At 39.9% G+C, this 23,941-nt stretch overlaps 1 protein-coding gene and 1 pseudogene across 2 annotated transcripts; both read right to left on the reverse strand.

Annotated features, from left to right (window-relative positions):
• Window positions 1-546: 546 nt before the first annotated feature.
• LOC145805295 (disease resistance protein RGA2 pseudogene) lies at window positions 547-1,596 on the reverse strand (annotated as a pseudogene).
• A 641-nt stretch (window positions 1,597-2,237) lies between these two features.
• LOC114309359 (myb family transcription factor PHL11) lies at window positions 2,238-6,395 on the reverse strand. Of its 2 annotated transcripts, none has more exons than XM_082901911.1 (6): window positions 5,661-6,395; window positions 4,001-4,077; window positions 3,861-3,921; window positions 3,410-3,485; window positions 3,124-3,193; window positions 2,238-2,977 (listed from the first exon to the last, which is right to left on the reverse strand). In XM_082901911.1, the coding sequence occupies exons 1-6, from the start codon at window positions 5,770-5,772 to the stop codon at window positions 2,576-2,578; spliced, it is 798 nt and encodes a 265-aa protein (XP_082758037.1). In that variant the 5' UTR covers window positions 5,773-6,395; the 3' UTR covers window positions 2,238-2,575. The 2 variants fall into 2 exon arrangements, with proteins under 2 accessions (XP_082758037.1, XP_082758036.1); XM_082901910.1 differs by having other exon boundaries at window positions 3,861-3,924; window positions 5,661-6,371.
• Between the last annotated feature and the right edge of the window lie 17,546 nt (window positions 6,396-23,941).

Here is a 23,941-nt window from a genome sequence, read left to right on the forward strand (position 1 = left end):
CTTTCTTGGAAAACTCGCAGTGAACCAAACTTCCTAAAATGTCACAAAAAATTGCCCCACTTGCTGTAGGAAAATGGTGGATATTGTAGTTGGAATGTCCTTAAGGATACAACATTACAAAACGTGTCATTAAAATTATCTATCCAATCATTAACCAATGTTACATGATGAACTTTTTTGTTGGATATATTACTCAAACTTTTAAACTCCATCGCCAGATACTTATCCTCCATAGCTGATTGGGCGAGATCATGCATTTTGAACCATGTCATTCGAAAAATGTCATCGTTGTTCACATCTTGAAAAAAAGATCTCCAACACAATTCGTTCCAAATTTGATCGTCAATATCTTCCGGCTCCAGCCTTCCTTTGCATGAAATGTAGCCATTAGCCATCCGAAGATGGATTAGTTTTTCCTTTTCAATTGTAAAACCCTTTGGGAAAACTGCACAATAATTACTTAATCTCAAAGCAGGCAAGATCGAATATTTATTTTGGGATAAGTTCCAAATTTCACTTTCTTTAACAAATAACCACTCATTTTCCTCATTTTTGAAGCGCATTAGCCCTCCGAGGGCCTGCAGCTAAAGGCACACCCCTACGCTTCTTCACTATCTCCTTTCCAATAGCCACAAGATTCGGACGCTCTGCATTTCCATGTCCAAATGCTCGTTGCCTAAACAACATCCAACAATCTTCATCAGATAAAAATAACAGGTGATGCGATAGGATAGTTCCCATGATTGATGCAATAGTTTCAAGACGAGTAGTGACGACAATTGAAGCACCTTTCGATCCGCTTGCTAGTAGATACTTCAAATTCACCCGCTTCTCTTGATCGTCGTTCCATACATCATCTAATACAATCAGGTACCTTTTCCCACTCAGCTTGTCTTGAAGGGTTCTCTGCAGAGAACCTAGATCTAAGTCTTGAGAAACTTCTCCAGATGCAGATCTTATTACTGCTTTTATCATCGTTTTCACATCAAAATCCTGAGAAACATAAACCCAGATTTTAGGTTCAAAGAGGCGTTCCACCCTCTCATCATTGAAGGCCATTTGCGCAAGGGTTGTCTTTCCAAGCCCCCCTATACCAATTATAGGGTACACAGAAACGTCCTCGCTATCACATACATCCTGAACCAAAACTTTGACAATCTTTTCTTTATCTTCATCTCTTCCATATAGTTCTAGTTGAGTTATAAAGGAACTGGTTTCACGGCTTTCGGAATATTCAACTCTCTTCTCCACAGCTCCCTCGTGCAAGTGAAATTTACGATTAGCAGCAATTGCATCTTACTTCACTATAATATCTTTTATCCTATTCCTTATGTTGTGACGGAACATAATGTTCTCAATAGGATTAAAAGTCAATAAACAAGTACTTACCTTCTTCTTTAGAGAACCAGAACTCTGGCCTTTAGATTCACATCAGAGGGCTTCAGTTGCACAATCATCCAAGATGTCATCAGCCTCATAGGCTGCATCATTGAGCTCTCTCAACCAATTTTGAATTGCTTTGTCTTGCAGTTGCTTTCGCTCTGCATCTTCAAGTACAACCTTGATGGTGGAGAGAGTGCTTTTAATTGTCTCCATCTCCTCATCAACCCCTCAAAGCAAGCCCACCTCTTTTCAGATCAAGGAGTCCAGATTTTCAAGCACAAGTGGAAGAAATAATGAAGCCATGGTGAACTTGCTAGCTATTTGGATTCAAGGTGAGATCTCAAAATTGCAAATGCTTTCCCAAAACTGAATGCATCAAGTGCAAAGTATCAGAAAGGAATAATTGTCAGAAGACAAATAGGAGAATAATTGGAAAAAAGAAGACTTTGGAAAATGACTCATTACCAACTGATGAATTATAAGAGTTTGAATGCTGCTCTTTGTAGATAACTACTTGCATTTAGGTTTTGATGCAAGGGGGTGGACTTTTATTAGAATTCATTGGATTGATTTTTCTATAACGTTACTACTCCGAAATTTATCAGGAAATTCTTCAATTCACATGATGCCTCACTCGGATCATTAATTATAGTGACATTATCTTGTAACAACACAATTTTAGGACATAATAATCAAAACCAAAGCCATGATAATAACCAACACCATTTTGGACATAACAAAATACCATAAGATCCATTTCTTGGAATTAGTTTATATCATCGATTATTTACAAATGCATTCTGACAAGCATTTATCAAGCATTATTCATAAGAAGAAAATAAATATATGAGAAGTTCATAAACAATTCGTAATTATTTGCTGCATTTCAATAGAAGAAAATAACCAAGAAGACAAAATATCCAAAATTTTGAGTGTTTCATCCTACACGTAACCGTCAACCAACCATAACCTAATCTCTTTGGGTTCCATAGATCAAGGTGGAAACAATGAGCTCCAAGTCATTCTAGATCTCTCTTCAGGTTGTTAATGTACAAAGACCCTCACCAATGGGTACTGGTTGATGAGTTAAAATAGGGAAAGACTCAATAATAGCATTCAAGTTGTATCTAATTAGTACCAACAACAAATATAAGATACTGAGGGTAACATGTATAACCCTATGTTTTCAATTTTAACTCCCATATGCAAGTGTCTTCTTCACTTCCAATTCTGATCCATTTGCTCCAAAGAAGTCATAGCTCCCTCTGGTATTCAAATCAAAATTTATGCAACTACCTTCAACTTTAAACTTGATGTCCTTCTTTTCCTGTTCCTCTCCCAAGCATAGAGACCCATTTGATTTCCTTTGAATAAAAAAAATGTTCTTCTCTGAAATGTTTTCATTTCTTGATTCCCCATCCATATTCACCATAAGATTTGACAGAGCCAAATTGAAATTGGTAAGTTGATCTCTAGTGGCTTCAAGATTGATTGTGTTGTTCATGTCAAGTGTTAGGCTTTTTTGAGCTTTCTCTAATATCGATTGCAAGTACTTCCCTTGTGCCTCTATTCTCATCTGCAACTTCTTTTGTACCTATTACATATTGAGAGAAGAAAAAAAAAAAAAATCAGACAATGGCCAAAATCCTTGGCATGAATTAGCAAACATTATGTGACATAATACAAAGAAGAGGCCTATGGAGGAAAATTGATCATAGAACTGTCAAACAAGAGAGAGACCTCAAGATGCTCCTGTAATCTCTTCTGTACTTCAATCTGACACCTCAGTGCCTCTGCAATTGGCACTTCTCTGTTCAGAACAGAATGTTCATTAGCTACAAGATGGGCAGATCAAAAATGAATTTATACATTCCGTCTTATATTTTTATTTTAAATTGAATTTGAACTCTTAAAACAAAACTTTTCAAACTATATTTAAGGCTGTATTCATAATTTTTTTACTCAAACTCCAAGAAAAACTAGTTACTCCAAACATACAAAGAGACTACTTGGTTTCAAAGAATACCCTGGTTCACTTTTAACTCCTGATGAATTGGTAGTAGCACCTGAGGAATGCATATGGTAGTCTCTGTAAAAACCACCTGGACAAAGAAAAATATGATTTTTATAATTTCATGCATTATTGAAAATTCAGAAGTGACATTAACAGAGATTCCTTACTGCAAAATCATTTCGTTTCCTCTTTAAAGAACTCAATTGAGGATTTTCATGTAAAATATGATTTTAACTATTTCAATCACTATTAAAAAAAAAAAAAAATTAATCAAAACAAAGCAAAAGAGAATGAGATGTATTCAAAGAGATGGTGCAAAATCATTTTGTTTCCTCTTGAAAGAACTGAATTGAGGGTGTACTCACGAGAGTTAAATTTCAACTGGAGGAGGAGCTGTTGGCAAGAGGTTGAACTATCTGTGGTGAAACTACATAACTTTTTGTACATGTTATAATGTACTCACCATTGCTCTCTTTGTTTTGTTCTAAAGTGTTCTGTTGCTTGGCCTGCTGCCCAAGTCCATACTTCTAAGCAAAAAATGTGAACATCAGTAGTTCATAGAAAGCATAATGGACAAGGATGGCCAAAAAAAACAAAACACACCTGCAAATGGCTCTTTAAATGATACAATGTCAAGCCCTTTAAGTCCATTACTCTCAGCACTGACTTGGGAGTCGCTTCTGCAAATTGAAACTCTTCTCTGAGTTGAGTTTGTATTAAGCTTGTAATTACAAAAATAACTCGCTCTTTATAAATAAATAAGAAAATTCCCTCCCATTTGTCTATAGCAATAATTGTCACATAATTCATGTCCATGGTTCAGAATGAAACATATTAGATGCTACGGAAGTTGGATACATTCTTCATTTCCTTTTATAGACAGGATTTAATGTAACAAGAATAGGCACTACCAGAAAAGGATCACATCAATGCGGTTAATTAACAAGCAGTCTAACCTGAACCATGCTACCATAATAAATCTAATATGTAGTTATATACTATTAAATTGACAATTTGGATAAAGTGAAATGAATATGGACATAACCCTACTACTAATGAAAGAGTGAGACTATGATTTGCTGAACTACAATCAACCTCCTAAAATTACAATGTAAAACATGGATTTAGCAAAACTATTTGTTACATACCATTCACCACTTAGTTTTTTGACATTCACAACATGCCAAAAACAGATTAACTCCACTTCGGCCAATAATATCATTTTTCATACAATCAAAGGACTACCCCCATCACTTGTCTTTGTTCTATTGATTATAAATTTTGTGTAGCTACAAGTATACAACCAAAGACCAAATTTGGCCCCAATTTCAATGCTTTGAATGACCTTATCCATTTCAAATTTCTTCTAAATTTATTGGATTAGGAAGAAACCCAAAGACAAAATAACTCAAGCTTAAATATTCTATATAATGCAATTGTTTTGTTAAGCTATTTGGCTAACAGCAGTTTTGAAGACCTATATTCATCAACGGACAAATGGATAGTGCATCTCTCAGTCTTGTATGAATGTGACTAATAGCACTAATTAGAGACGAATATGAACCACAGCAAAAAGGGAAACCAATTACATTTTATGGTAAAACAATTTCTTCAAGTGGGTGTAGCTAAAATATGGAAATTATGGGATATTAATAATTTTCTGTGCGAACCAATCAATTCAGACCCAACCAAAAATAGGAAAACAAGTCAATTTTCAGAAAAAATATTCTCCCTCTATAAAATGTTTTTAGTCAAAAACCATTGAAACACAATGTCCAACAAAAAACCAAGGACGGACCAATATAGAAAACAAATGCCGTTGTGCTGATATGCTGTGCTCTTTTGGTTTGATTTGCTGCTGTGCTGATCCGCTGCAATCTGTTGTGTTGTTGTGTTGTTGTCTTGTCTAGCTGTGCTCTTTTTCATCTGTATCTTGTTTTTTGTTCAGGATGCCTATTTTATGTTAGATATGGTTTTTGAACAGAAGTATGGGTTAGATAGTTTAAGACTGCTTTGTGTCTAGATGCTAGCCTTTTGTCTTAGCCTTTTCTTTTGGTTTTATCTATTCGTCTTTTGCTTTGTATAGTTCTGCCGGGCCCGGGGCTTCCCCTTGTAATCTTGTAATTTTTCTGTTTTTATTTTATGACTTATTCGCCCAAAAACAGTAAATTGAAACCAGAACTACTAATTGCTAGCAAACATCAAATAATGGAAGTGCCAATCCCATTGTGTGTGTGTGTGTGAGAGAGAGAGAGAGAATCACTGTTAGGGCCACCCAGCTTGGTGACTGCATCAACAAATCGGTCATGAAGATTCGCCGTCCACCTCAGCCTCGGCTTTGGGTCTCTCGACATCACCATCCCACTCTCCATCATCCCCACCACCACACCCAAATCGTCAAATTCTCTCTCTCTCTCTCTCTCTCTCTCTCTCTAACAAAGAGAAGAAATCAGAATTGAATTTCAACTAAGCAAGCACCATTGAATTGAAAAAGGTATGGATCAGAATTCAATTCTTTTAAAGCTTGAAACTTTCAATCTAAAACACTCAGAATCAACTGTTTTTGCCTCAAATTTCAACTTACAGACATTCAAGAATGTGTCTAGAGGTCGGTTGCATGTAAAGGGAAGAAATCAGAATTGAATATCAACTGAGCAAGCACACACCATTGAATTGAAACGGGTATGGATCATAATTGAACTATTTCGATGCTTGAAATTTTCAATTTAAACACTGAAGATCAAATTGTTTTTGGCATCAAATTTCAACTTTGCAGACATTCAAGAATGTGTGTAGAGATCGATTGTGTATAAAAAAAACGACACGAAGAGAAAAGATCGGAGACGAATCTGAAGGAACATGATTAACCGAAAAATTTTACTATTAAATATTCAGAGCAATGACTGGTGATTGTTCAGGAGGATATGATAGATTTCGTATTGGACCGTGGGATTGAAGAGATGTGCGATGTTCTGCTATTGGGCGTTGGATGGACGTTGTGGAGAGAGGGGGAAACCGATTGGACAGAGGGGTGGGGTGTAGGGGAGGAAAAGGATGGAGTGACACGTGGGATGCCAGCGTGGAATATTCGCCGCAAAATTCACGGGGATGGAATAGGAAAATAGTATAGACCTCGAATGTTAACGGAAAATGAGTGGGAGTACTAATTAGTGCTATCATTAATGATATGGTAGTGAGTCTCATCATGAAGATTTGATGTTTTTGACTTTGGTGTTGTATTTTTTTTCTTTTTTTATTGAGTGCCATGTCATTAGTGATCTTTTTAGAGTTCTAAAATTAGTGGTCTCTATCATTGTTGAATGTTAAATGGGTTTGAGATAAGTGTATTTTTTTGACTTTGTATGAAATATGAGTTGGATTTGAAGTGATATGTTAAATGATATAATTTAAATAGAATAATAATTTTTTGATTTTTTAATTTTTTTAATCCATACCAAACAAAACGTTAATAATTTATTTAGGATGCTTAGCCTGACTCGATAGAATATTTGCGAAAATTCACTTACTTTCCATGAAGAGAGAGAGACAAATTGATAATAACTTTTATCTATTGGATCATATTTTGACTTCGCTTTAGATTTTTGCATATTTTAAAAATTAAAAATACTTAAAAAAAAATAAAAAAACACATAAAATTTTTAAAGATTAACCGATAACACTGATCAGCTTTGGCTTCAGTCATTTGTGTTTGGTAACTTGTACAAATTCAGTTTTTTTTCTTAAGTAAAAAAAATCAAAAGTCTATTTACTAAACAAGTTTTAAAAGCTACCAAAAAAAAAAAAAAAACAATTTTCAAAAATATGCTTTTAATAATTATAAAAGCACTACTTTTTTAACTTCTAAAATGTGCAATAAAAAAAAATTAATTATCAAATTCCACCTTAATTGGCCATAAGTGGATTAGTTATAAATACGAGACGATTGGTTCTATTTTTCCCTGGGCAATTGATTATGAATTATTTGAGACCATACCAAATGTAATGGTTGGAGATAAACTAATAATTATCAAGTACTTATGTTAACTTTAGTCTCACTAATTCATTATGATTAAAATAAATTTGAAAAAAAAGCGAAATTGAAAACCTTGACAGTGAAATTAGGAAAATGAGATTCTCATTTTTTCTTTAAAAATATAATATAAACAAGAAAATTATAAATTAACGTAACACTAATAATGTCTCGATACTTTGAAAGAAACTACTTGAAAATTCTCTTTTTTTTTGTTTTTGTTTTGAGAATGACTTGAAATTAAATGATAAAAACAATTCAATTACCACCTCAATTTTTAAATTAAATTTATAAAAACAAAATATTTATTTCTTCAACTTCTTCTTCTTCTTCTTCTTCTTCTTTTTTTTTTTTTTTTTGGATTGAACATTGAAATAATTACTAGAGAATGTGTATGGATGACTTTTTGTGAAGTGGTCCATCCAGGAAAAAGAGGTAGGGGAGATGAGGACACGAAGTGTTAGACAATTTTCACTGTATTAAATATATTAATTCTCTTGTATACTTAACAACAACTAGAATATAAAAGAAATAAAGGAAAGAAGAGAAAATATTTAATTACAAAAATCAAACTAGAAATAAAAATAAATAAATAAAAACAGATTTTATTTTGTTACAAAAATAAAATTAAAATCTGATTTAAATAATAATAATAACACCGAAAATAAATTAAATAACTTACTTAATTAAATCTTGAATAAAATTTTGACCAAGTCCAGTGTTTGATACTGTGTCCTTAAGACAGATTTGTCCTCTCCCAGGATGAAATAATCAACTACAAACAATAGCAGCACTACAAATTGTTTGCCTAACGAACACACTAAGTGTTTATACTCTTTCTCACAAAAAATTAAACGCAGCAAAATGAAGAATAAATTTGCAAAGGTGAAGTACAAAATTTCTGAATCTAAAACATCAAATGAGGGTTGTCCTATGTATAGATGTATTGGTGGCTGCAGGTTTTGAATTAAACAGGTGCAAACCTGTTTGGTTTTGAATTTAAACAGATTTGAATATGTTGGGTTCACAATTCAAACAGATAAAAAACGGAAAGGGCCTTGTTTGGGTGTACAATAAAACCAGACCAGTTTATTTCCGGAATTAATTTGAATTATGGATTTTATTTTACCAAAAAATAAAATTAAATTCAAATGTTTTTGGCCCAAAAAGATAAGTATTGGGCCGAACAAGCCAAGCCAAGCCCAGCTCGGACGGCGGCGGCGGCGCGTGCGTGTTGATTTTTGGGTCCAATGGGTCTAGCCCATTTTGCCCACAACCTCCCTCTCTAAAACACTTGGGTACCCCTTGGGGCACACCCCAACTTCCGATCCCATGCCTTATAAACTTATTCAAAACTTCCCACCAAATCAATGTGGGACAAGCCTTATTCAAACCTTTAAGGATTTTTCACCAAAATTCTATTTCCATGGAGCATACTTTGGCTTCAATTTTCCATTCACTCGGTAATGGTTTTGAGTAACCAAATATACTACGTGAATCACAACGCGGCATAGAACGCGTTACCACTTTGACTCGCGAAAATCGATGCTCGGGTCCCACCTAAATAATAGACCAAGGTTAGGAAAAAATTCTGATTTTATCCAGAATTTTCCAACCATTTCCGACAGGCGAAGCTAACAACAAAGGCCGGCCAAAAGGTGAAATTTTTATATTATCATTTTTCTTTTCAAAGCTAGTGAAGATAATTGTCATGAATTTATCACATCTAATAATAAACTAAATATTATATAAAAAATAATTAATATACAATATTATTTGCAATATCTTTGGTTGGATCAACAACAAATCTTTTAGCTCTCAGCTTCAAGAATTTGGTTTTTGTTGATGAGTGAACAAATACTAACAGAATGATATCTTTCAATTTGATCTCAACATGATATCAAGTAGATGAAAAGGGCAAGAACCATATACAATTGGAGAAAAAATAACACAAGAATGAGTGGAACTTCCATAAAACTCATGGTTTCTCTTTATGCTCAATCTCAACAATTTTACATATATATATATATAGAGAGAGAGAGAATCCATACTTCTCTTGAACCGAACATGTACAGTTTGATGTGCATACATGACTAAGTTGTCGGCTAACTCTGTTCATCGCCAAACCAGACCAGCGGATGAAACAAACAAATGCATCGATGATGATGACTAGAAGTGTCATAGCCTGGTGGCTTAATTTGTGAAGTTCATTCATTGTTTACTCATATGTGTTGGACAATCTTTACTGTATTTAAATAAATTAAATTCTGTTGTGTATTAAACAACAACCAGAATATAAAAGAAATAAAAGAGAGGAGAGAATTCGTTTGATTACAAAAATCAAACTAGAAATAAAATATATAAATAAAAACAGATTTTATTTTGTTACAAAAACAAAATTAAAATATGATTTATACAAACAAATAAAACAGAAAATAAATTAAACAACTTACTTGATTAATTTCTTCGAATAATAATAATTTGATCAAGTCCAGTGTTTGACACTGTGTTCTTAAGACAGATTTGTCATTTCCACGGTGCTTTTCAGAAAATGGACGTCTATCTCCCAGGATGAAATGATCAATAACGAATAAATGCAGCACTACAATTTATTCGTACGACGAACACACTAAGTGTATATACTCTTTCTCACAGAAAAATAATGCAGCAATATGTAAGAATAATAGCAGAATTATTATGAACGAAAATTGTGAATCGAATGTTTCAAATGAAGGGCTAGTCTATTTATAGATGTAGTGGCACCCATTTATTTTAAATTGAACAGGTAGCACCTATTTGAACAAGTACTGACCCTGTTGGGTTTGAATTGGTATTGATTGGGTTCAAATTTGAACAGATAAAACTGGAACAACACAGATTTGAATCTGTCCGAGTTGTTTGAAATCTAAACAATTTCAATTCTGTTCGGGTGGAAGAAAACTGGACCCAATTTTGAATTTAAATTCTGAAAGTCAAATTGGAAAAATTAGAATTTAATTTTAGAAAATAAAATTCAAATGTTTTTGGCCCAAACAAGCCCAACCCAACCTCACACCACGCATCCAAGCCCAGCCCGCCCGACCGGACGGATGCGGCGGCGCGCGCGCGTGTGTGGTGATTTTTGGGTCCAATGGGTGTAGCCCATTTTGCCCATAACCTCCCTCTCTACAGCACTTGGATAACCCTTGGGGCACACCCCAAGTTCCAATCCCATGCCTTAGAAACCCACTCAAAACTTCCCACCATATCTCCCATTTTTCAAACCTTTAAGGATTTTCTACCAAAACTCCATTTCCATGGAGCACACTTTGGCTTCAATTTCCCATTCACTCGATAATGGTTTTGAGCAACCAAATATACCACGTGAATCACAACGCAGCATAGAACGCGTTACCACTTTGACCTGGGAAAATCAACGCACGGGTCCCACCTAAATATTAGATCAAATTTAGGAAAAAATTTTGTTTTACCCAGAATTTTTCCAACTATTTCCAACAATCCCCCACATGAATGGAATTTGATGACAACGGAAATGCAACAATATGCAGAATTTGTCGAAAGAGTATAAATCGAAAATATCTTGCATTATGATAGGTAGCTTTCGGCTTTGAACCTTCCCTAGTGATAACCTATCGGACTTACTGGCTAATCAATGGACGTGATGCCTTGAATTGTTCAGCCGTTTGTGTAAGCCAAGACAATAGATTTCACACAAAATATTTTCTAACACATCGTAGTTCTCACTGTTGTGTTCATTTTGGCCTTGAACGCTCCTGGTTTTCATGAGTGTTTCTAGAGAATGTAGCCTCTTTATTCTCATAGAACCGGCCCCAGTATGACACTCATGTAGGTGATTCTTATTATGAGTATCTCTTTATACTCATCTTGATTTTATGCCTTAATCAAGATATAAGTAATCAGTAAAAGCAAAAGAATGGGTAAGGAATTTTAATCAAGGCATAAAATGTTAAGGAATTTTAATCACCAAGGAATTTTAATCAAGTATAAGTAATCAGACAACACTTGTTGCAGATATCACTCTCACCATAAGAATGGGTAAAGAATTTTAATCCCTTGGTGATTTCTGGCGAGCCACACATAACTTAGTTGTTCCTTTGAACTTAGTTTTTGGGATCTCCAGTCATATAAGTAGGGTTACCATTATGATGACTCTTATGTAATAGGCTTTAATCCCATCCCCTTCGATAAACTATACACTTGATCTTTTGTCAAACCTTTTGTTAACGGATCCACAATATTCTCTTTAGATTTTATATAATCTATTGAGATTATTCCATTTGAGAGCAATTGTCTTACGGTATTATGTCGACGACGAATATATTGTGACTTACCATTATACATATGATTTTGTGCCCTGCCTATTGCAGATTGACTATCACAATGAATGCAAATAGCTGACACAGGTTTTGGCCACATTGGAATGTCTTCTAAGAAGTGACGTAGCCATTCTGCTTCTTCTACTGCTTTGTCTGAAGCAATGAACTCGGATTCCATTGTGGATCGTGCGATGCATGTTTGTTTCGTGGACTTCCAAGAAATAGTAGCGCCTCCCAGAATAAAGACATATCCACTAATAGATTTTGAATCTTTAGTATCCGATATCCAATTGGCATCATAATAACCTTCGAGTACTGCTGAATATCGAGTAAAGTTCAAACCATGATCACAGGTAAATCTTAGATATCTAAGAACCCGTATGATCGCCTTCCAATGGTCTTCTCCGGGATTACTAGTGTACCTACTCAATTTACTGACAGCATAATCTATATCAGAACGAGTACAATTCATTAGGTACATTAGGCTTTCAATGATTTGGGAGTATTTCAACTGAGACACCGCATCACCTTTATTTTTCGATAAATAAAGACTGATGTCTACAGGTGTTCTTGCTAAATTCATATCATCCTTGATAAATTTACCAAGAATTTTCTCAATATAATGTGATTGAGATAATGCATATCCGTCAGATGTTTTAGTAATTTTCATTCCTAATATAACATCTGCGACCCCAAGATCGTTCATATCAAATCTTTTGTTAAATATTTGCTTAGTTGATTTGAACATGTTTTGACTGCTTCCAATGATAAGCATGTCATCCACATAAAGACAAACGATGACATATCCTTGGTTAGTGTTTTTAACATAGACGCATTTGTCACATTTGTTTATCTTAAACCCATTAGTAAGCATAGCATGATCAAATTTTTCATGCCATTGCTTAGGTGCTTGTTTTAATTCATAAAGAGATTTCACAAGCCGACAAACTTTCTTTTCTTGCCCTGGTACTACAAACCCTTCGGGTTGCTCCATATAGATCTTTTCATTTAGATCACCGTTTAAGAAAGCTGTCTTAACATCTATTTGATGTATTTCTAAATTAAACAACGCTGCTATAGCAATAAGCATGCGGATGGATGTTATTGTTGTCACAGGAGAATATGTGTCAAAATAATCTAGACCTTCCTTTTGTCTGTAACCTTTAACTACAAGTCTTGCTTTATACTTGTCAATTGAACCATCTGCTTTCATTTTTCTCGTGAATATCCATTTATATCCAAGAGGTTTAGAACCTGGCAAAAGATCCACCAATTCCCAAGTATGATTTTGCATAATGGATTCAATTTCATTATTAACAACCTCTTTCCACAAAGGCGCTTCAGGACCTGTCATTGCTGCCTTAAAGCTTTGAGGTTCATTTTCTAACAGGTATGTCAGAAAATCTGGACCAAAGGATTTTGATGTTCTCGCTCTGTTACTTCGTCTTGGTTCATCATTAGTTAAATCCTGTTGGTCGAGACCATTACTAGTCTCTTGTGTTTGATTGTCATTAGTCTCTTAACTTTGAGTACAATCATAAGTTCTTTTCTATGAACTTAATTCTTGTCCTTTCTTGTAAGGAAAGACATGTTCAAAAAACACAACATTCCTTGACTCTATAATAGTGTTCATATTTATATAAGGTATTTCTGATTTATAAGTCAGAAACCGATATGCACTGCTATTCTGAGCATAACCAATAAACACACAATCTACTGTTTTTGGTCCAATCTTGGTCTTTTTAGGAACAGGAACTTCAACTTTTGCCAAGCACCCCTACACTTTTAAGTATTTGTAGGAAGGCGGTCGACCTTTCCACAATTCATAAGGAGTGCTGTTGGTTTTTTTGTGGGGTATTCTGTTAAGAACATAATTAGCAGACAAAATTGCTTCCCCCCACAAGTTCTATGGTAATCCTGAACTTAGTAACATGACATTCATCATTTCTTTTAGGGTTCTATTTTTCCTTTCAGCAATTCCATTTTACTGAGGAGAATAGGGTGTTGTAGTTTGATGAATAATGCCATGTTGTGCACAAAATTCATTTAATAGTGCATCATATTCACCACCGTTATCACTCCTAATCATTTTTGTCACGACCCGAACCCGCCCCCATGGGTTAAGGACGTAACCGGCCAGTAATCCTAAGATTACCTACGGCCTCAAACCAAAACAGACTTAACACATCAGAGTAAAGGGGCCAAAAGGGAAGCAAAATTTAAAACTTTGTCCATAGAGCTGTGCTTACATGGCACATCAAAACAAACCATACATATGTACGTTAATAACTCACAACAGAAACATAGCGACATAGGTTCTGTACAGACAGGATCATCCAAAACTAAGTCAACCCAGAAAAACTATAAGCAGACATATACAAAACTTCGCCAACCTGACAAAATATAAATACATAACAAAAGGGCGAAGACGGGTCTCATGCGTGAGACACAAGGGCTGACTCTCTCAAAACCTTAGTTGTTCCATACAAACTTCACTGAGGCTGGGTCTGGACTTCTCTTGGCTCACCTACAAACACATGAATGAGCGTGAGCGATAGCCCAGTGAATAATATCAAATCAAATACAGAAGTTACATAACAAGGTAGAACAACATGTTCCAAACGGCTTTAGGCCCAATTCATATTTCAATTTAACAGATATATAACTATACGAAATTCAAATCAAGTGACTGTAGTTCTAAACATTCTGGCCTTTGGCCCATTCAGATTTCCATTCACGTCTGTAGACACCCCATTTTTGACCGACCTTAAGACTCAGACGTCACCGGTTGAGCACTCGGTGATATTGCATGTTCTGCTCGTTTAGAAGTTTCAGAGTCGCGGACGTGAGCCCTGCCTCCGGGCTTCCGAACCCTCTTCTGTGCCTTGTCTCGGTTTGCGAACCAGACCCGGTTTTCTCTGTTTCTTTTCCTAAGGGGAGGGAGAGGTCCTGTAGACTATCTCTCAATGTCCGTAGGCTACATTTGGTGGCCGTAGGCCATTTTGCCCATTTCGGAGTCCGGTTCCCGATTTTCGGAGCCGTCAGGCCGTGTGCCTCGGTTCGGGACCGCTTAACCATCTCCTATTGCTCTGATTTTTGGCATACTTCCTATTTCATCCCTTTTGAGGGACACTGGGGGCTGAGAAACCCACTTCGTGGCCGAACGCCACTTTCAGTGCTTAACAGCCCATTTTCGGGATCCCGAACTGCGTGTTTTGGCCCCGGAACTTTCATTTTGCAACGGTTTTCGTTCATTTTTGGCAGGTACCTCTGTTTTATCACAGGGAAGGTCACTGAAGGGTGGAAGGCCAGCAATTGTTGCAACAGCCAGTTATCTCTCCTCCGGAGCCTCCCGGCGCCCGTTTTTCTGACTTCCGGGCTAATGTTGAACACCCTAGGGTTAGTGTTGCCAACTTTCAACCACATATCTGTGATCTACACACCTGGGAGGCCACTAAAAGTTGGTGGCCGGCCATTAAGGTCACCTGACCCTTTTGACCCCTTTCTTCCGGGCTAATGTTGAACCCCTTGGACCTTTTTTCTCAAACTTTGAACCACATATCTGTGATCTACACATCTGGGAGGCCACTAAAAGTTCATGGCCGGCCAGTAATTCAACTTGACCCTTTTGACCCCCTCTTTCCGAGCCAATGTTGAACCCCTTGGACCCACTTTCTCGGACTTTTAACCACATGGTTGTGTTGTACACACATGGGGGTACCTCTCCATTAGCTGGCCGGCCAGAAAATCACCTTGACCCTTTTGACCCCTAGCCGGCCGGCTAGGGGGTGTGGCCGGCCGGCCACCTCCAGCAAAAGTGAGAGGCCGGCCGTGTTCCTCGCACTGTGCACTTTACAGCTGTGGGGCAATATCCCCCAGATATTTTCTGTATCCGGGGGATATTTTGGGGGGGAGTTTTGCTCTCCTTCTCACCCACCTTTACACCCCCTCTTTAATCCTTATAACCAGCTGGTGGCCTCCTTTCTAAGGGTTAGAAAATTTACTCTTCAAAGCTCCATAGCCAACTCCATCTTCTTCCTTCTCTATTCTTCAAAAAACCCTAAGTCCCTAACCATCATTCCTTCTACACCACCAAGCTCTACCACCACCATCTCATTTCCAGCAGCAAGGAGGGATTCTTGAAGGCTAAAGAAGCTGAAATCCATCCAAGAAGCAACAAAAGTTCGAATCTTCAAGGGTAAGTAACACTTTTACCCTTTTGAACCTTTTTCTTGATCTATTTCTAAACCCCACTTCTTTTTAGTTTCAAGCTCCGGCCCTAACTGAAAAGGGCCATCTTTTGAGCTCATCTTCACTTCTCATTAAGGGCTCAACCCTGTTTGAGCCCTCCATAATATACTTGCTTCATTGATCATCTTGTATGTCATGATTTTGCATGCTATTTTTGACCCATGAGCAATTTATTTTCGAGCATGTTGTAAACTGATATAATGCTTATTTTGAGCCCCTCTTCAACATTGGAGAAGGGCTCAACATTGTTTGGTGTCTCCATGTGTCACTTGTAGTTCAATCCCTTATTTGGCCCCATTTTTGTATAAATTGATAGCCCTCTTTGCTTCTGTTTTTGGACCTTGGTCCGAACTGAAAATGGTCTTGTTTTGGCCTATACTTCATGTTTCATTCACACTTTTTTTCTGTTTGGTGATTATTTTGTATACTTCATGTTTTAGCACCTTTTGAGCCTCATTTTGCATCATATTTTTAGCATGTTTGTATACTGATTTTGAGGCTGCCATATACTGTAAATGTTCATGTTTTTGGTCCATCTTCAGTGTTGTAGAAGGAAATTTTTCAGTTTGGGTTTAGCTTATACCACTTGCTTCATTCCCCCTCTTTTGGCCCCTATTCTTGCATGCTATCTTTCCCCTACCTATGCTTGCTGTTTGGCCATGTTTATAACTGCGAAAGTGCATCTATTGGGACTGTCTAGCTTCTGTCTTTGCATTGCATGTCCATATTGTGCATGTTTGGCATGGCTATAGGCCATTTCGGGTGCCTAATGTTGCATTTCGGGACATTTCCTTGCATTTCATGTCATTTCGCTTCATTTCGGGACTGTTTTCCCCCATATTTTACTGCTGAAATTCCATTAGAATGATTGCTATCATTTCATGTCATTTTATCATTGCCTCGGTTTGCGTGCCCGTGTGCACGCATTTCGAGGCACTTCATTTTTATCCGCTGGCATCCGATGTGAGTGTGGCTGAGGCTCACTCATGTTGGTATAAGCCCATTTGTCATTTCCATATCATTTCATGTCATTTCATCACCGCCTCGGTTTGCGTGCCCGTGTGCACGCATTTCGAGGCACTTCATTTTTATCCGCCGGCATCCGATGTGAGTGTGGCTGAGGCTCACTCATGTTGGTATAAGCCCATTTGTCATTTCCATGCCATTTCATGTCATTTTATCATTACCTCGGTTTGCGTGCCCGTGTGCACGCATTTCGAGGCACTTCATTTTTATCCGCCGGCATCCGATGTGAGTGTGGCTGAGGCTCACTCATGTTGGTATAAGCCCATTTGTCATTTCCATGCCATTTCATGTCATTTTATCATTGCCTCGGTTTGCGTGCCCGTGTGCACGCATTTCGAGGCACTTCATTTTTATCCGCCGGCATCCGATGTGAGTGTGGCTGAGGTTCACTCATGATTGGTATAAGCCCATTTGTCATTTCCATATCATTTCATGTCATTTCATCATTGCCTCGGTTTGCGTGCCCGTGTGCACGCATTTCGAGGCACTTCATTTTTATCCGCCGACATCCCATGTGAGTGTGGCTGAGGCTCACTCATGTTGGTATCAGCCCATTTGTCATCTCCATATCATTTCATGTCATTTCATCACCGCCTCGATTTGCGTGCCCGTGTGCACGCATTTCGAGACACTTCATTTTTATCCGCCGGTATCCGATGTGAGTGTGGCTGAGGCTCACTCATGTTTGGTATAAGCCCATTTGTCATCTCCATATCATTTCATCTCATTTCATCACCGCCTCGGTTTGCGTGCCCGTGTGCACGCATTTCGAGGCACCTCATTTTTATTCGCCGGCATCCGATGTGAGTGTGGCTGAGGCTCACTCATGTTTGGTATAAGCCCATTTGTCATTTCCATGTCATTCCATAGCATTTATCATCGCCTCGGTTTGCGTGCCCGTGTGCACGCACTTCGAGGTACCTCATTCCATAGCATTTATCATCGCCTCGGTTTGCGTGCCCGTGTGCACGTACTTCGAGGTACCTCATTCCATAGCATTTATCATCGCCTCGGTTTGCGTGCCCGTGTGCACGCATTTCGAGGCATCTCATTTTCATAGCATAGTGCATACTAGGTTGTATCTTAGATTGCATTCTGTCATTTCCTCGGTTTGCGTGCCCGTGTGCCCGCATTTCGAGGCACCTCATTTTCATAGCATTCTGTATGTTAGGATTGCATCTCAGTGGCATTCCATGCATATCATGCATATTGCATCGTGTCCGGAATAGGAGTTAGCCCCGGGCACGGGAAATGAGGTACATTTCGTACTTCGAGTGACGGAGTGTGTCTCAATTCCCCAGTCACCGACACTCCGGATTATCCGTGATGGAGTTAGGTTTTAGCTGTAGTTTCATGTGCATTCATCCTATATTGAGTTGTGCATTTCGACTCCTCGGCCATCATGCCTCGGTATGCGTGATTGGTGGCACGAGGATCGAGACATGCATATATCTGTGCAGATACATTGCTATGCCCCTTTCCTGCTCTCTGTTGCAGCAAAACAAAGAATCAACAATCTTTTGGGGCTTGGCACGCATTTCAAGAACAGGTGTAAACAGAGGCTAATTGGGGCATTCCGGTGGATTTCCGCGCAAGACAACCCGGACATGCATCATCCATCAGAAGCAAGGCGGTCCCCTGGCTTGCACGCCAGTTTTATTTGCTTTCTTAGTTAATTCATTAATTAATTAGGATTTTGTAATATTTTGGACTGTAATATTATTTTATTCGGGACTGTAATATTGAGACTGTATATTTATTCGGACCCTCCGAGTGAGGGCACAACTGTAATAAGTGTGCGTGTGTGTGATGTATGTCTTCCAATCCCACGTCTTTCTCCCTTTTATTTATCCGCTTATGATGGTTAGATTAGGGCATATTTACTTTAGCATACAGTATGACAGTATGTTTGCATCATTCATCTGTATTGCATGCACCGGGCTCGGCGCACCATACTAACTGCATCGTACTTTCAATTCCAAAGTTGAATACACGGTAGTTGTAGCATTTCATATACCATCTTAGAATAGCCGAGCCCGCTATAGTCTGCATTTTTGCATGTGTTGCATTAGGCATTTCTGTATACTTAGGATCATGCATGATTTCTAATACAGTTTTTGTTTTGGCTTGGAGTACTCGGTGAGTTTTATGCTTTAGCATCCTTGCATGCGTGTGAGTGAATGCCATGATAGCATGCTTACCATGAGGCTATGTGCTTATCTGATATAACTGCCTGAATGCCTGTGGGTGAAGGTTGGGTTATCTGAATTGGAATAAATCATCAAATGTTTTCAAGCCTACCTGCGGGTAGCGAAACCTCTTTCAAAAACGAACATGAAATGTTGTGGTTCCAAATCAGGTGACCCAGTCTATACTTGTATGCTGTGCGCATCACATAGTAACCTAGGCTAATAAACCGGAATAAGAACTCACAATGTTTTCAAAAATTGATATCATGGTTAGTAGAGGCCGGTCTATGACCGGGCGAGCGGGGGTGCTCACGAAGTGACCTTCCCCAATCGTACCCAAGTTCCCGAGCCGAAGCAACTTTGGTGATGACGGACACGTGGCCTTTTGGCACCGAGTCAGGGTTTCCTAAATTTCCCAAAAATAAAATATTTAGGTGGCGACTCTGTATCTGGCAAAGCAGTCCATGTTTGACACTTCTTTCCAAAAATCTGTTTTCCTAAAACGATTTGCCGGATTTGGACTCTTTGGTTCAGATTTAGAACCGTGACATTTAAGAGTCCTGAGCTGTAGTGACCTCAAATGAACAGAACGGGACTCATTCCTCCCGGGGCGTTCGGGGACGTCTACAGTTTCTGGCGACTCTGCTGGGGATTTAGAGAACTTGACTCGAACTCATGATATCTGTTTTTGACTACATTTGCGTGTTTCTTTGCATTGCATTTGCATTGGTGCGCCTAGGACACCGTGTTTGCCATCTGCTATTCCTGAACGGTTTGCCGGAGGCTTTTCTTGTCAAGGCATGACCATAAGGCTGACCGGTTGTGGGCTCTGCCAGTATGGGAACACAAACCCCGGTTTTACCGGGGCACCCTCTTTGACCATTCGACCTAGTGCATATTCGGATCCATAGTGACCATTCCAAATTAGGACAGGTTGCTTACCCGTTTATAGGTTGTTTTGAAACCGCTGTGTGTGTAGTGAAACCCTAGTTCCTGACACAATAGGACAGGGAAACCCTACCCCAACATAGGGGTGTTTGGCTCTCACTTATCTGTTATGTGCTTTAAAGTGCGTCTCTACAGGAATGCATGTATCAGTATATGAGTGTGGGCATCAAGCCTGCGGGCTTCAATTCAGAATTGTCAGTATCAGGCCTGCGGGCATCAGATCAGTATATGAGTTTGAGTATCAAGCCTGCGGGCATCAGTACAGTACCATCAGCATCAGGCCTGCGGGCATCAGTTCAATATTATGGGTATCAGGCCTGCGGGCATCAGCCAGTATTTGAGGGTTAGCTATCTGCGGATATCAGATCCTGTTTGGGGGACAGTGATACAGGGATAATAATCAGTGTTTGAGGACAGTGTGTATTTCAGCTTATTGACTGTGTGTTGATTATGCCCGACTGTGTGTCATGCATTTTATTTTAAGCTGTTGTGCTGTCCGTTTATCTGTTTATTTATTTCCTTTTCGCTTTATTTATCTTTTGCTAGGTCAGTTTTTAGCACGATTGCTTCCGACCCAACAGGCATTTCCCAAGCACCTTGGACACGAGGTCGTCGACTTCACCGATCTGAGGATCTAATCGACGGACAGCCAGTGTTCTATTCTCTACCCCCTGTTATCAGAAGGAAGCCGAAAAGGCGCAGTGTGTCGGAACAGAGGTTGTCAGGGCAGTGGGTTACTTCATCAGAGGACTATAGGACTGAGGTCTCAATTACTGCTCCAGAAATAGACATACCAGTTAGACAGATGGAGCAACAGAATACATCAGGGATAGAGGCCCTAATGCGCCAAATGCAGGAGAGCATGAAACAGATGCATGACGATGCCGCCCGTCAAGCAGAATTCTCCAAACAGCAGGCCGCAGTCATGGCCCAACAGGCTGAGCTGATTACCAGATTACAACAGCAGAATACAGCATCTGCTTCACAACAAATCCCTCCTCCGGTAGGGGCCCCATTACCCGAGAAGGCTCCTGCTATTCAGGACGTTCCTCCGAACACCCAGAATACTGTACCGACTGTCCAAAATTTACAAGAGGACACGAGTCTTCCAACGGGGCCAGCTCCGCCCCCGCCTCCACCACAACTGTCCAAGGTCCATACATCCAATCACCCGGACTCTCCATCCGAGGTCGAGGTTGATCATACGGCTCTGAAATTGAGCAAACTGGAGAAGCTCTTTAAGAAATCCCAAGGGGCCAAGGCTATGCCGGATATCGGAGATGGGTATACCGAGGAGGCCGTAACACTCCCCGATAGGTTCAAAATGCCACAAATCGACCGTTTTGACGGGACCGGCGACCCCATGGTCCATATCCGATTGTTTGCGGATGTCTTACGACCAATGGGCCTTACGCGACCACAGAAGCTCTCGCTATTCGGCCGAACCCTGTCGGGTGTGGCCTCCCATTGGTACGCAAGATTACCAGATGAAGTGAAGAAGAATTGGGATGAGATGGCTGAGGCCTTTGTCACACAATATTCATATAACACTCAGATCGAGATCACAACCCGTGATCTTGAAACGACGAGGCAAGAGCCCAAGGAATCTTTCTCGGACTTTGTGATCCGATGGAGGGCAAAGGCGTCAACAATGACTTTAAGGCCTACTGACAAAGATCAGATTCGGATGATTGTGCGCAATCTCCACCCGAAGTTAATGCAGAGGATGATTGTAGTCCCCTTCCCTACTTTCGCAGACTTACATGATATGGGGGTGCAAATAGAAGATGCTATGAAACAAGGTCTGTTTGACCAGGACAGAGAACAATCGAGGAGGACGTTTAACCGTAACAACAACGCAGGCCCGAGTGGCGCTGCAAATACGAGAGCCTCGGAAGTTGGTATGGTCACCACCACTCCCCCTCCCCCTCCAAGGCCCATGACTGCCACACCATTCTCCGGCGCGTCCGGAAGCAACGCACAAAACAGATTCCAACCACGCGGCCAAAGAACCTTTACCCCACTCTATATGCCTCTGACCAAGGTTCTGGGAATACTGATCAGAAAGAATCATTTAAAACCCCTAGAACCAAAGCCATTACCAAATCCACTCCCCCCCTCATATGACCCGTCAAAGTACTGTGCATACCACCAACAACACGGTCATGACACCGACCGCTGTTATAGATTACGTCATGAGATCCAAGATCTTATTGACAAACAGGTGATCGCACCTCCTGATAAACCCAATGTTACAACCAACCCTCTCCCACCACATAACCAAGCCCCTCCTCCCAAAAAAATTAACTTTATCCAGACTGGGGTCGCGTCTTACGATCCTAGCATCTATATTACCCCCACCCACCTACCCAAGCCGGAGGTGTTCCTCCCCGATTGCACTGATTTCTTGTGCATGGTGGACATCTCCAAAACCCAACCAGAATCGGTGGTGGTGACCGTCGAAGACAGGGCAGAGCAGATTTTGGGAGAGACTGAGTCTGTTGAATCTGAGACTAGGCAGAATTTTGCTGGAAGAGTCTATGATCCAAGCAAGTACATCCTATCAACGAGCCGAATTGGGCTAAGTGTAGAATTGCCAGAGACAGGAGAACTATGCATGATCCGGGGGGATGGATCTGGGTTATGGGCAGATGAGCTGACAGCCGTCGAGGAGGATTTGGCCAACCTGCAATTTCTCGACGACCAGGGACTGGGGGAAGCGTCGATTAACTGGTATGATTATGAGGGATCAGAGGAGGCCACGGGATGGCTCGAAGATCAACCGGATGCAGTGGGGGAAGCCCAACCAGAACAGAGCCCGGCAGGGGCAGAAATATCAGTTATGGCCGGAACGGCCGAAAATCAGGTTGTACCGCCGGAGAGCGCCGGTGTAAAGAATTTCGCTCAGGACATGGGCATTATGGATGCAGGAATTGTTAAACAACCAGCTGTACTGACGCAGTTGGAACAAGAACAGTTTGAGGAGACTGAGAGAGCCAGGAAGGCAAAGGGCCCTGAGGGGACTGAAAGTGTAGTGTGCACAAAGACAGACAATGCTGCGAGCATATGGACAGAGAGCACTGAGAGTGCAACTAAACCGGAGCCAGATAGGTGTCTGTTGGCTGCCAGTGGAATGTGGTGGGAAGATGACGATTTGTGTCTTGCCCACACCGATGAAGACTGGGGGAATAACCAGCCGGATGATACTTGGTACCTCGATGAGGTTGACCATATGACGAGAAGTGGGCGGTATTTTAAGCCCCCACACCTGGACCAACCCGAGGCGTCCGGGAAAGATAGAGAAGTGGAGAAACAGAAGGAGAAGCAGATTGAGGAGGAAGCTGTGCTGAAACAGTTAAAGAAAATACAAGCAGACATCTCCATCTGGGGACTGCTAATGGCATCACGAGTGCACAGAGAAGCTGTCCTATCTGCTATGGACAAGTCCAAACTCTCCATAGACACCACGCCTGAACAGTTGGTTGGGCTGGTTTTTCCGGGAGGAGGTTCCCCGGCATTAACCTTTTCGGACAAGGAGCTACCGCCTGAGGGCACAAACCATAACAAACCTCTCTATATTTCTGTGGAATGTAGAGATAAGTGGATACCGGTGGTACTTGTTGATACCGGGTCTGCGATTAATGTCTGCCCGACCAGAACGGCATATGCAATTGGGTTGAAACCCGTGGACTTCGTCCCAACCACCCAAGTGATCAGAGCATACGACAATACCAGCAGAGAAGTGATGGGGACTGTTAAAATT

The sequence above is a fragment of the Camellia sinensis genome, chromosome 13 (genome assembly GCF_055761805.1).
Source record: "Camellia sinensis isolate YWXY chromosome 13, ASM5576180v1, whole genome shotgun sequence".
Lineage (NCBI taxonomy): Eukaryota > Viridiplantae > Streptophyta > Magnoliopsida > Ericales > Theaceae > Camellia > Camellia sinensis.

Excerpts from the sequence above, each read along its gene's own strand:
- LOC114309359 (XM_082901910.1), bottom strand. The coding sequence starts at position 5,772 with ATGATGGAGAGTGGGATGGTGATGTCGAGAGACCCAAAGCCGAGGCTG. Across the intron at positions 3,925-4,000 it reads ATTTAAAGAGCCATTTGCAG|AAGTATGGACTTGGGCAGCA; the intron begins GTGTGTTTTGTT and ends TTTTTTGCTTAG. Across the intron at positions 2,978-3,123 it reads GATTACAGGAGCATCTTGAG|GTACAAAAGAAGTTGCAGAT; the intron begins GTCTCTCTCTTG and ends AATATGTAATAG.